Source organism: Rhinolophus sinicus, chromosome 17 (genome assembly GCF_057876585.1).
Source record: "Rhinolophus sinicus isolate RSI-liver-muscle chromosome 17, RSI-T2T, whole genome shotgun sequence".
Lineage (NCBI taxonomy): Eukaryota > Metazoa > Chordata > Mammalia > Chiroptera > Rhinolophidae > Rhinolophus > Rhinolophus sinicus.
In genome coordinates this window covers 166808253-166822164 of record NC_142517.1, presented here as the reverse complement: position 1 = coordinate 166822164, position 13912 = coordinate 166808253, and the positions used below count along the sequence as shown (strand labels likewise).

Sequence of the window (13912 nt, the reverse complement as noted above, 5' to 3'; positions counted from 1 at the left end):
TAAGTTTTCAGAACAGTGTAGTTTTTTATCCTGCCAATATAAACAGGCTATTTTATTTCCCTGTCCAAATTGATTTGCCATCTCTTGTAACAATCAGAAAGTATAGTTTCCTATCTTACAAATGGGTGAATGAGACTTAAGTGTATACACGAGTAAACTCACCAAGTAAATAGGGTTTTATTTACTGACATTTTGAGATTTTCTCTGCCTGTAGAGTTGTTTACTTTTTATTCTCATTAAGTAAAATTTAACATAATTAAATATAACCTTGAACAAAACAAATGCCCAGGTTTTCCATTAATTCTATTTTATATTTAATAGTTAAGCACAATACTTGTAACATTTTTTCTCTTTTACTTTTTAAATTTTCATACATAAAATTGACTTTTAGGGAATGTGTATAGTTCTATGAATTTTAACACATGTATAAATATGTGTAACCACCACTACAATCAGATTATAGAATTGTTCTATGACTCCAGAAAACTCCCCTCTTTGAATTTTTTAAGTGTCCTAAATCACGTGTTATTTATAGAGTCCTATCACCTCTCTTAAACTTGTAGCAAAAAATAGGCTACCTCACTATTCAAAAATTCTGTAATCTACCCTCCTTTCTAACGTATTTAAGGTCTTCTAGTAACTAATTTTGCACTCTGTTGATTTATATTTCTGACCAGGGATAGTCTTCATTTCTCCTCTCTACCAAATATCATCAACTAATCCAATCCTAAACTCTAATCTCAAGAGATTTCCTAGTTGATGGTATCAGTGGATCTGTCCTTGTTCATGTTTCATCTGTTTATAAGTAATGCTTTGTTCATCATCCGTATTGTTTTCTGAACTGCCAGTTGTCTGATGTTGATGCTAGAGATTATTATCTGGAGTACACAAGAGAATCACTCCTGTCTCTCTCTTTTTATAGCTTCTGCAAATAGTGTTGTTTGTTTTTTTCCTTTTCCCAAGTATTTTCAAGGCTTTGCGCCATACTTTTTCTATGGTTGGGTACTTTCATCACTGTATATTTCTCTGAATATGTATGTTATATGCAAACCAATGGGAGGAAAGTCATAAGTTATAAATCAAAACTTTACTTGATAAATATTTAAAACAGGGTTGCATATTCACGAACCTGTTATGAGCATTTGAGTGTACAGTTGTGACATGCATTTCCAGTAGAATGAATTTTAATCTGTAGTACATGAAAAGTAATAAATTATTTTAAAATGAAGATCAACATTTTCTGTGGTGTGATATGAGCCTATTGTTTATGACTTTGCCATAAATCAAAAGTTAAGAAACTTAAAATGTATCTGTAATAATTGATATTGAGGTCATTTCAGACTATCCTAAGTATTATCATCGCATATAGGGAAAACATTAATGAGTTAATTTTAACCTTGACTTTTGGGGATTAAGTTTTCTTGTTTTATGATTCTTTTAAGGTTTTTCAAGCCTCCCTATACAGATATATTATTTCTTGGGATGTTGGGTTCTCCTATGATTTGTGTTATGATTTCAAACCAATTTTGGGGGTTTTGTTTTTAATTCCTGGAGACACATACATTGTAATTGAATGAGATTCTTTATTATCCTTCTTTGGGAATGAAACGTTAAAACCTTAAGGAATAATACAGCTACTTTTATTTGCTCACACTGTTGTCTATCCTTTGAGATTATAAATTGACTATTTTATCATTTGTTCTTCAGATGGATCCTGTGCAAAAAGCAGTCATTAACCACACATTTGGAGTGTCCATTCCCCCGAAGAAGAAACAAGTTATTTCTTGTAATGTCTGTCAGCTTCGCTTTAACTCAGATGTGAGTAGTACCTTTTCATTGCTCTCTACATTCTGTCAAGGTGAAAATCTGATTGTTCTGAATATACATATTTCTTCATATTTACATGCTCCCTAGCAGCCACTCTTGTTGGTGGCCCACTTATTTCAGCGTGCCAATTTTCAAGGGATTTGGATTCAGCACTAGAAACTTGAGCAATAGAGTGGCTAGTATCGAAATTCAAGGCTTCCTCTCTTAATCAGTCTCACCTATACCATTTTACACTTAATCCCACCAATGATATTTACTTTTGAAAAATACTTAAATAGCAGACAATATTTTTTAAAGTTTAAAATGCAGTGTAAGCATGAAAAAAATTAAAATGCAATGAATGCTGAAGAAAATTATTGGCATTACTCTTGGTAACAAGTGTCACATTTCATGTGTGTGTGTCAAACCATAATAAATACCTGAGAGAATAATTTACTATACAGTTTATGTTTTTCAAGAACATGGAAGTATTGGGAAAGGTTTGTAAATTATTTTATCTAGCCAGCCTAATCATCCTACAAAAAAAAAAAAAGAAAGAAAAAAGAAAAGGGTACAAATTAATATTTTATGAAAGTAGATTTTAAAATGTAGAAATAAAATGACATGAAATCAAAATAAATAATATTAGAATGTTTATAATATCAAACTACGAAGTAAAGCCAATGGCCAATGGAAATCTGAATCTGGAGACTACATATTAATATGTAGTATTTCCTGAGTTACTCCACCCTAGAAGCCATTTTGCAAAGAGTATGTCACAGGAGTCATATTTGTTACAAATAGTAAAAAAATAAACTCTTGTTTACATATACCATTGAATGATATTCAAATAATTCAACATGGGAAACTTAATAAATATAGTCATTTGAAAAGAGGAGATAGATTTGTCAGGATTTATAAAAGTATATTTAATGCAATTTCAATGAAAATTCCAATGAATTTTTTTGGCACTTGATAAAATCTCAAGTCTTACTCAAGAATTAAAATGTTTCTAAGTAAAATACAAAATTATAGTCACAAAAATAGTCTTCAGATGTGAAATACAGTATGGGAAATATAGTCAGTAATGTTGTAAAAACTATGTATGGTTTCAGATGGGTACTAGACTTATCGGAGGGATCACTTCTTAAATTATATAAATGCCTTACTACTGCACTGTACACCTGAAACTAATATAAAATAATATTGAATGTCAACTATAATTAAAAATATGTATATAGTCATGTTATATAAAGCTCAGCATAGGGAATATAGACAACGGTATTGTAATAGCTGTGTACAGTGTCAGATGGTTAGTAGACTTGTTGGGGTTCTCACTTTGTGAGGTGTGTAGGTATCTAATCATTATGTGGTTTTGTACACCTGAAACTAATAATAAAAACTTAAATAAAATGTTCCTAAATAAATTGAGAAATACGAAAGTCTGACAATCAGGTTCGTGAACTAATCCTAGAAAAAGTGCTACATACCTCATTGCTGAATATCACTAACAGTCACTTTCCAAGTATGCCACTTGGGAAGCTATGCATCCATGCCAGCGCCTCCACCCTTCAAAGCAGCCCTGTTTCCCCGAAAATAAGACCTAGCCGGACAATCAGCTCTAATGTATCTTTGGAGCAAAAATTAATATAAGACCCGGCCTTATTTTACTATAAGACAGGGTATAATATAATATATAACATAATATACCAGTTATAATGTAATATAATAAAGATAAGATCGGGTCTTATATAATATAATGTAAGACCTGGTCTATATTTTTGCTCCAAAAGATGCATTAGAGCTGATTGTCCAGCTAAGTCTTATTTTCGGGTTAACACAGTAAGTCCATGTGGGAATTACTTCACCTTAACCTTGCCTACCCTGACTGTTACACTGTTGAGAAAATTAAAAGAAAAGCTATAGTCTGGGAGAAAATATTTTTAAAACACATTACTTGCATACAAAATATTTAAATAACTTAGAACTCAATAACTCATAATAAATGGGCAAGATATTTGAGCACACACTTTACCAAAGAAGAAATATGAATGACAGATAAGCTCATAAAACAGTGCTCAACATCATTAGCCATAGGGAAATGCAAACCACAATCGGAAAACAATACCTATTAAAATGATGAAAATTGAACAAATTGATAATATAAGTGGCAAAGATGAGGAGCAGCTGGAAGTCTCCATTGTTGGTAGACATACCAAATGGTGCAGGTACTTTGGAAAATAGTTTGGTCGTTATTTATAAGAAATTTTATAACATTATAGATACATTTCCCATTCAACCCAGCAATCCCACTTCTAGGTATTTACCCATGAAAAATTATGATCATACATATGTGTTTTTTACAATAGTTTTATTCATAGTTGCTCAAAATTGGAATTAATCCAAGTGTCTGTCAACTGTAGAATGGATAAACAAACTGCTATTGTCATACAGTGAGTACTACTCAGCAATAAAAAATGATGTACTGATACATCCTACAACATGGATGAATCTCAAAGGCAGTATGCTGCTAAATGAAAGAAGTTGGACACAAAGACTATATACTACTGTATGATTGCACTTTTCTGCAAAAGACAAAAGTATAGGGACAGAAATCAGATCAGTAGTTAACTGGGACTGAGAGTGAGGTGAGGAAATTGATTAAGAAAGGGCATGAAAGAACTTTTGCAAGTGATGGAAATATTCTATATCGTTATTGTTGTGGTGGTTACACAAGTGTTTTTGTTTTTCAAAACTTATAGGTCTCAATACCTAAAAAGGAATTTTACTATATCTAAAGTATAACTCAGTAAACCTCACTAAAAAAAAGTCAGTGTGACAGGAGCCATAAAATACTTTGTAAGTAGAAGACTAACTAATGACAGAGATGTAACTACTAGCTATATTAAACTGCAATATTACTACTAGATTTAAGGTATAATAATTAAAGGACTTTTCCAAGAAAAGGCAGAATGTAAATACTGAAATAAATCCAAGTATATTTAACAGCTTTACATAGTTATTATCTAAATTTCTATAGTCACATAGGAAAATTAAAGTATCTATAACATTATGAATATAAAATGAAAATGTTCACTACTTAACTACTTACAAAATGAAATGTCCACCTGAAGATAAGTTCCATATTTAATTTTGGCATTCACACTACAGTGATGTTAGGTGTTGAACACTTTTCATAATACAATGCAAATAGAGTGCAAGTGAAATTGTAAAAACCTTGCAAAAGTTGCAAACTTTCTTGACGTCTATGAATGTCATGTTACAGAACTGCTTGGTATACTTGTACAGCCAAAATTAGGATATGTCTATTAGAAGAGTTAATTTAATAAAAGTAACAAGATTGATGATACATAGGCTCTTCCAAACAAAAGGTTTTGATTAAGTGAATAAAAAAGGCTTGGGGGCAGCTATGAATCCCTTGAATTTATATTATAAAACATGGTTCAAAAAGCAAATTAATTTTAAAAGATACATTGAAAAATTTTGTCCCATCCTATCGCCCACCCACCCATCCTCCATGTTATTTCTGTCTATCTGTAACCACTTTAATATTTCTTACATATCTTTCCTGGGTTTGTTTATGCAAATATAATCAAGTATGAATATATTTCCTTATTCCCTCCCTTTTCTACATAAAAGGGAGTGTACCATTTACACTTTTCTTTACCTTGTACTTTTTATATAACCATAATATATACTGGAGCATTTTCCCTATCGAAACCTAGAGCGCTTCCTCAGTTTTTTTATAGATGTGCTAGGCAAAGGTGTCTACATCCTAATCTCTGTAACATTTTACTATATTATCTTATATGGCAGGAGGCAGTTAGGGTAATAAATGGAATTAAGGGTAGCAATCAGCTGACCTTAAAATATTTTATCCTGGATTATTCTCTGGGCCCAAGAGTCTTTAAAAGTTAAAAAGGGAGGCAAAAGAGAAGGTTAGCGTGATGTGACGTGAGAATAACTCATCTGGCCATTGTTGGTTTTAAAGATGAAACAAGGGGCCACAAGGCAAGGAATATGAGTAGTCACTCGAAGCAGGAAAATCAAAGGCATTAATTTTCCCTTAGAGCCTCCAAAAGAGAATGCAGTCCTGCCGACACCTTGGTTTTAGCCCAGTGAAAGCCATGTCGGACTTCTGAACTCCAGAATTGTAATGTAATTAAACGTGTGTTATTTTAAGCCACTAAGTTGGTGGTAATTTTCTGCAACAGCAGTAGAAAACTAATACGGTCAGTCATCTGCGTGGATGTCCCATTGGTTATTGAACTAGTCTCTTATTGGTGAACACTTAGGTTGTTTCCGATCGTTTGGAATTACATCGTTTTTCATAGTCAACAGATAACTGTTAGGATATAAATTTGAGTCTTTTGTCTCTAAATCCACAGCTCTTGCAATCATATTATGTTGCCTGACATAGTGACTTTACTCATTTTCTTAGGATTTATTGAGCTTTTATTTTATGCCAAGCACCGTACTAGGCTCCAGAGACTAGAAGCACTTTTACTAGCCAATGGTGTGAGTGAAAGTATCTAAGAATTAACCTTCTTAGATCCTCTCAGAACCTGCTCCAGGTTTTCTGCTCTGTATTTTTATTATTCCATACACAGAAAGGCCACATGGTATATATATAGAACAATGGATTAAGTCCTTGAATGTGACTTAAATCCTAATTCTGAACTTGATAAATCCCTTCACCACTGTGGGCCTCAGTTTCCTCTTCTATAATTTAACTTAAAATGGACTACATGATCTTTAGGAGGACCATTCCAGTTCCGTGAAATTATCCCTATGGCATTTTTGTGAACACAGGATATAAGAAACACCTCCATTTTACGGGTGGAACCGCTAAGACCAAAAAAATAAAAAAAAAAGAATGACTACAAGTTTTATTTTTTGTTTGTGCCGCGGGTTGGCTGAGGGTAGAGTGCAGTCTTCTTTCAACACCCAGAATTGCTCTGGAAGCAGGTTCATCGTTGACTTGAATTACATTCCATGTCAGTAATTTTCTTTGTATTTACTAACAAGGAGATGGACGAATGTACACACATGAGCATGTAATCACCAGCTTCCTTGTCACCACTCAAAAGCTCTGTTGATAAATCGGAGAAAGAAATTAAATTTCTGAGTCATACTTAGACTCTGGGCAGTAAAGTCCCACAGTCAGAATGGCAAATTCAGGTGTGACATATACATGTTCTCCGTGTTTAGTAATGGTGTCATAACCTGCACAACGGAGCTCTGAAACTGAGTGTTTTTTATTTGAGGGAGAGATTATTTTATAATTACACTATTTACATTTTAATGTAAAAATTAAGAAAGTGCTCATCTTTATTTCCTTTAATAACATTTCTCAATCAGCCTTGGACTGAATTGCCTTCACTCTTCAGTGTAAAAATACGGTTATTGAACAATCTGGAAGGCAGGTTTAGATTTGCACAGTAAACAGACTGCTTTCTGCAGTTCTCCATTACCCATATAAAATACAGCAGGGCAGGTGTCATGCATTAAAATTCAATGTGACCTAGTTTAAGCATCCCGTAGTAGCCCCCTTTGTCCAGCTTTTATCATCTCAGTAGAACTCCACTGTTGGAAAGCAAAAGGCTACAGCTTTATTTACACAATACAGTGTGATGCAAATGAGCAAGCATTAATCACCAACATTTCCCAAATGAACCTTTACAAATTAACACCATTAACTTTGCCAGGGGCCAGGCATTGCAGTCCAGGAATAATGTCTTTCCAACTGAGTCCCAGATATTTGCACAAATGTGTGCAGCACCGGAATCCCTAGTTTCTTCTTGGCCACCTTTTTTTTTTTTTCTAATGTGGTTTAAGCTGAGTCCTGAATGAGGTTGTCCTAAACCTGAAAGCCCCTTTCTTTCCCGTGAATGAGTGAAATGCAACTGTAGTATGGTCATAAATTGATAAGCCTGAATCTGAATCTTTACCCTTTAGCTACGAAATATGGGTCTAGAGTTAATTAAGCCTTTCCAGGGAAATAGGTCTCCTGTACCGTTCTGTAGCTGGTTTTAAATAAAACTCTCAAAATCACTGGGCTTTTGATTTTCATACAAAAATACTGGAAATTAGCGCTAATAGGTTTTTAAAATATTTTTGAGGCTACCCTTTCTCTTTTTAGCTAGGTTGAAAGTTGGCAGAACCCCAAAATTTCTAATTTGTATATGAATTTCAATTCCTTGGAGAATAGTAGCAAAATGATAAAGGAAACTGATCCTTAAACAAATTCTTACCCAAAATCAGTCCAATTTGATTCTCTTAAATATTTACAAATAGAGATGGTCTTCTTTTATTATCGCAGAACAGATAATCATAAATCCCCTTAATATATGACTGAGTCCTTTATGCTTCATAGGTACATCGAAATGAGAGCATAATGATCTTTTTAATCAAGTTTTATACACTCTAATTCAGGAATTGACCCTGAAATTTTGATACTCAGCATTAATACCACAATTGATTAAGAATGAGGTGCAGTGCCCCTGGTTGCTGACCCTACAGGGCTAATCAAATTTACAGTATTACCTTTTGAATAGAATTATAAACTTCACATTATGTGCTCACTACCCAGAGTCAGCTCTCCTTCCATTACCGTATATTTGACCCTCCTTTACCCTATTCTACCATCCCCTCCCACCTTACACAATGTGATATATAGATGATTTATTATACAATTGTACACTCGAAACCTATGTAATTTTACTAACCATTGTCACCCCAATACATTTAATTTTTAAAAAAGGATCATAAACTTCAAGTCACTTATAATGTACATTTTTTAAAATTTTATCTTGCTTTATGGTTCCTCTAGTTTTTATTATTATTATTATTATTATTATTATTATTATTATTATTATTATTTTGTGGTGTTCTCTGTCTTTGTATTGGTTTTCTGGTTATCCAATATCTCTAGCTGTCATTTTAGCTCACTGTTGTTTTTGCTATGTTCTATTTCCTCATGTGTCCAGACATAAGGAGATTACATTATGACATTTTATTGATTTATGTTAAACTAATTAAGTACACATGGACAGGAAACTAAAGGTTTGCTTAGAAATTAAAATGGCAGGGGAACCAACCATTTGTGTGAACACTTCTACAGGTGATCTGACTCTCCTATTCTTTCCTATTTTTTCTCTCTGAAATTTCAGAAAGTACAACTGTTCAGCAATCACCTTCAGTTCCCACATGACTGCATTAGTGTGTAATTGATATGTCTGCACTGCCATTCCATCTGCATTTTGCATCTTTATCATCTTAGCAGTTTTCATTGGGATAAGGACATACATAATTATGCCTCTTGGATCTCTTCTCTTCTCTTCTCTTCTCTTCTCTTCTCTTCTCTTCTCTTCTCTTCTCTTCTCTTCTCTTCTCTTCTCTTCTCTCTCCCATAAGTTTTAACTTTATGCCCACTTCCTGATTTCTTTAAGCAGTCCATATAATACATTGCAGATTCTTTGTCTGGCGTAAATAAACTGCCCCCATCCACCATCTGCCATTTAAGAGGCTCTAGTGCCATTTTTTTCTAGAGGCCCTACATTCTCGGTCATCCAGCAGAGATCTCAGCAGTTATGAGATGTGGGAGAAAGCCACAACTTTGGGTCCCACATAAAGGTCTTTTACACGTGCTGTTGGCAGACCCTTCATCTCCTTTGGCCACCAGGCCTAACTCCACCCCTTGACCAGCTGTCCTGAGGCAGCAAGTCCCTGCAGCAGCTGTGGTTCCTTCCGCGGGAAGTCAGAGCGGCAGGGAAAACAGGAACTGTTAGACACCACATTTGAAGATGTCCCTTGCTGCAAAAAGCAGGAGAGGTATTCAGCTGCAAGGATACCTGCTTGCATTTTCAGAAGGATCAAGCTTTTTATTTGTCACCGTTTGACATTCTTCTAAGGAATTCTGCATTTTGCCATTGGTTGCCTAGTGCTTGCTTTTAACTCTAGAAATTCTGTTCACAGTTATCACTGTTTCTCTTTCCATGTCAAAACATATTCTCTCTACTGAAGCAGATATTGCTTCTTCCTTTCTTCTCTACACTAGCTTCTCTTCTCCCCTCCTCTAGCTCTTTTCTTGGACATTCATAGTGTCTCTATTAAGTATTGTTTTTAGGTTAATAACTGGATTAATGCGTTAAATTCAGAGGCATGCCCCTTTGGGGGTGGCGAACATATTGAAAATAGTATTTGAAACTAACTAACATACTGTTTTTAAAAATGAGTGTATTCTCTATTTTCTGAATTTTCAGACATCGCATTTGATAACTGATACGTCAAGGAAAACTTTGAACATTTATTTCCAATATTCGATCCTCCCTACATCACCACTGTCAGATATGTTCAGCAAATATCTACACATGTTAATTCTACAGATTAAGTGTTCCCTTCTCTCACATATACATATATAATCATTGCTTGCCACCCATAAACATCTGCTCTATTTCTCCCGAAGCCCTCGAGATAGGTAGCTCATTTAACAGCAGCTCTATTGATTCATAATATATTTTTGTACTTATATAAATTACATGTGTACAATTATGTATAACTGTGTGTGTGTGTGTGTGTGTGTGTGTGTAATTTGTTGGGTTTTCTTTTTTTAAAGAATTGGTGCTGATAAAACGTGAGAGGAAGCATTTTAACAATACTTGTGTCTGACCTGTCAGGTTTCACCTGTGCTAATAGTATCCTCCCCTTCAGAAATGAAATAAGCCACGAAAATTGGTCCTCACTGAAAAGTGAGTTTGTGATGAAAGGAGTTTGGAGAAAACCACAGTTAAACTGAATTCTCTAGCTTATGATTAAATAAGGAGATACCACAGTGGTAATAATCTCATTGGTGGGTTTGGAACTCAAAACCTAGTTATAAAGTTTCTATCTGCTATTAAGCAGTACAGATTATTAGGTAAATGTATAATTTTATAAGTTTGAAAAACTAGCTAATTCTGTCAAGAAAAAAAGGTACTGAAGATAGAAGGAATCGATAGCGTCAAATGGAAATCTAGAAAATGATAGGCTGCTTTTTGTCAAACATTTTACATTTTTCCCATAAATAAGACTATTTATATTGATTCTTAGGTTTGGAGGGTAGTGAAGCAGATAGGAGGTAATTAAAAGCATAAATCTCAGGAGCTTGGGAAGGTAATTCCCCGCTTTGCAGACAGAGCTGACAAAATGATGAACATTTTTTGCTTCAATATGACAGAAATATAGTGTGGTTACAGGGAGAAGGAACATACTGTGCTAAAAGTTTTCTTCAATAGCTGCTGTTAACAAAGCTCTTAACAAAGTTTAATCACTTTTTCTGGAGCATATATTAGTTACTTATTAAAATAAAATAAAAAACTTGCCTCCAGAGTAGAACTATAATATTACAAAAAAATGTCATAGTCTTTCTCAGCACTACCTGATTTGAAATGGGTATTTGGATAACTTAGGACTGATTTTAAATTCATCACTGAAAGTAAGAGAAGACTAGGACAAAAGTGAAGCTTTTAAAAGAGTGAACATTACGGCTTATAAAGACTCATCAGATCCCATATTTAACTAATGGGGAAAAAGGCAACATACTTAATTAAATATTTCTCTGGCTTTGCTTCAAACACGTAGATGCCTCACATGACATGTTACTTTAGCTATTTTTTAAGTGATCAGTAATATTCAAAGTTAGGATGATCAGCCTAATATGATGTTGTGAAGAACAGAAAATAGGAATGATATAAGGAAAGTAACTAAACCCATCCCAATATATCGGGCTATGTTCTCAACAGAAAACCATTAACTACTATCTACGATCCACCACCAATACCATGTTCTCCCGATAATAAGACCTAGCTGGACCATCAGCTCTAATGCATCTTTTTGGAGCAAAAATTAATATAAGACCCGGTCTTATATAATATAAGACCGGGTCTTATATTATATATTATATTATATTAGACTCGGTCTTATATTATATTAAAATAAGAACAAGTCTTAAGCTTTGCTCCAAAAGATGCATTAGAGCTGATGGTCCGACTAGGTCTTATTTTCGGGGAAACACGGTACTTCAAGCTTTGATACATTTCCATTCAATAGTGTTTTACTGATTAAATATTAATAACACTTTTTAAAAATTACTATGGGTCCTCTTCTTTTTTTTTTTTTTTTCTGTGTAAAATTCCTGTGTTAGTAACTCTTGTAAAGTAAAGGATTCCTGAAAGGATTTTGCAGTCATTTGGTTGGTGATTTTTGTCATCTAAAAGTGGTCTTGCCACCTGGGGGTTAGGGGAAAACTGCTGAAGGCTGTGCATTTTCCCTCTTTGTTTGGTATGGATTGCTTCAGTTAATTTTGGTAATGGAATCCTTAACAATAAGATAATGTTTCACTCAATTTTTATGGTTTGGGAATCTTCAGCTAAAAACTTATTCAACGTAATTAGAAATCAGGTAGACTTTCTAGGCTGAACACCTGGATTTCCCAAATGATTAGTTGCTGATTTAAAGTTTATATTCAGGCTTTATTTAGGACATGTTTAGTTTCCCATAGTTTGTCTTTTATTCTGTATGCTTGAGTGGACAATTGAGAATAATTTTCAAAAGCTTTACAACAAGAAAAAAGGTGTTACTTATGTAAGACAAAAGGAAAACTCCCCCCCCCAAAAAAAAAATCTGCATGCAACAAAAAGTAATCTTCTCTATTCCATTGCTTTCAAGCAAGTGGCTGATTTAATATAGTTCAGAACATCCTGCAAAAGAGGTAACTTTTAGCCACTTTCATTACTTAAGCAGCTCTTTGAATGAAGTGACAGTATTGGCCCTGGAGGCTAGAAAACTTTAGATATGGTGTGTGTGGGGGGGGGGGGGGAGGTGGAAGGGGCTTCAGTATAAAGAGCACTTTTTTGGGAAAACCTGACTGGCCATAAGAAACTTGACGATACATGGTTGAGAGTAGGAGGTGAGGATAGCATATGAGGAAGTATCACGATAGCCAATTTCTAAAATTTCAAGCTGGGAAAACTTTGTAGGAAAATAGTGTTTCTGGTTAATGTGAGTTCTTCAAAGAGAGTAAAGAAGCAGAGACAGGAGAAGTGTGTCAAAATAGTTCCTGCCAAGAAAGGAAGATTCAAGGAAAATAAGCCAATTTCCCTACCATCGTAGTCCTGATCATCTATCTGGGAAACAAAACGAATACACTTAGAAACACTGCTGTACTTTACTGTTAACTATAGGGTAATATAAATTTAGGAAAGGAGACAGCATAGGAGCTAGAATAACCATAGCATTTGATGGATGCCCATTCTTCTGCCAGCCTCTATACTAGATAATCGCCACATATATTATCTCTGTATTTTCAGAGGTTCATGGAGGAGGTGAAACTATGAAAGAAACGAGGGATGATAAGGATTTGAGGGAGAGAGAATTAAAGAATTATAAAATGTTAGAGCTAAAACAGATAGGATTCTTAAGGAAGGATAGGTTGTAGAGGGTGTCCATGACCCCCCTAAAATTATGCAAAATTTTGCCCATCTGCATACCTAAAACCACGAACTCTTAAGGTGATGGTCAAGGTGATTGAATCTTCCCTTCTCGCAGAGTGAACGTTCCACAGCCTCCACCGGTAGCATGTTGCAGGATTTAGTCGTTTTTAGTAACTAGTATTTAATCCTACCTAAATCTTAGGAAAAAAAGAAGGAAGGGAGGAATGGAGGGAGAATGGATGGAAGGAAGGAAAGAAGGGAGGGAGGGAGGGAGGGAGGGAGGGAGGGAGGGAGGGAGGGAGGGAGGGAGGGAAGGAGGGAGGGAGGGAGGGAGAGAGGGAAAGAAAACCTTGTATTTTTTTCCTCACTTTAGTTTTGCCTTCTAAGACACATGGAGAGCAAATGTTGTATTCACTACTCAGAAAACAGATCTGATGAACAAGGATTCATAAGAATACATCACTTTGTTTAAGGTTCTGATTTGGGGGGTCTAGGAATATGATTTTATTCTTAATGTGTTTCTTTCACATAGAAATATATTTTAGCTCTCATAAATAATTGAATTACTATATCAATGATATACCTAACATACCTGACTCCAAGAATAGATCATT

The 13912-nt window shown here is 34.6% G+C and overlaps 1 protein-coding gene across 9 annotated transcripts in view; it reads left to right on the top strand.

Annotated features, from left to right (window-relative positions):
* The window catches only part of ZNF385B (zinc finger protein 385B), a 375248-nt gene that overhangs the window by 319800 nt on the left and 41536 nt on the right, over nucleotides 1-13912 (top strand). For all 9 annotated transcript variants that reach the window (XM_074338711.2, XM_019739352.3, XM_019739353.3 and 6 more), the window contains one exon: nucleotides 1708-1818. In XM_074338711.2, the coding sequence (XP_074194812.2) occupies nucleotides 1708-1818 (111 nt within the window). The remainder of the gene's footprint in view (nucleotides 1-1707; nucleotides 1819-13912) is intronic.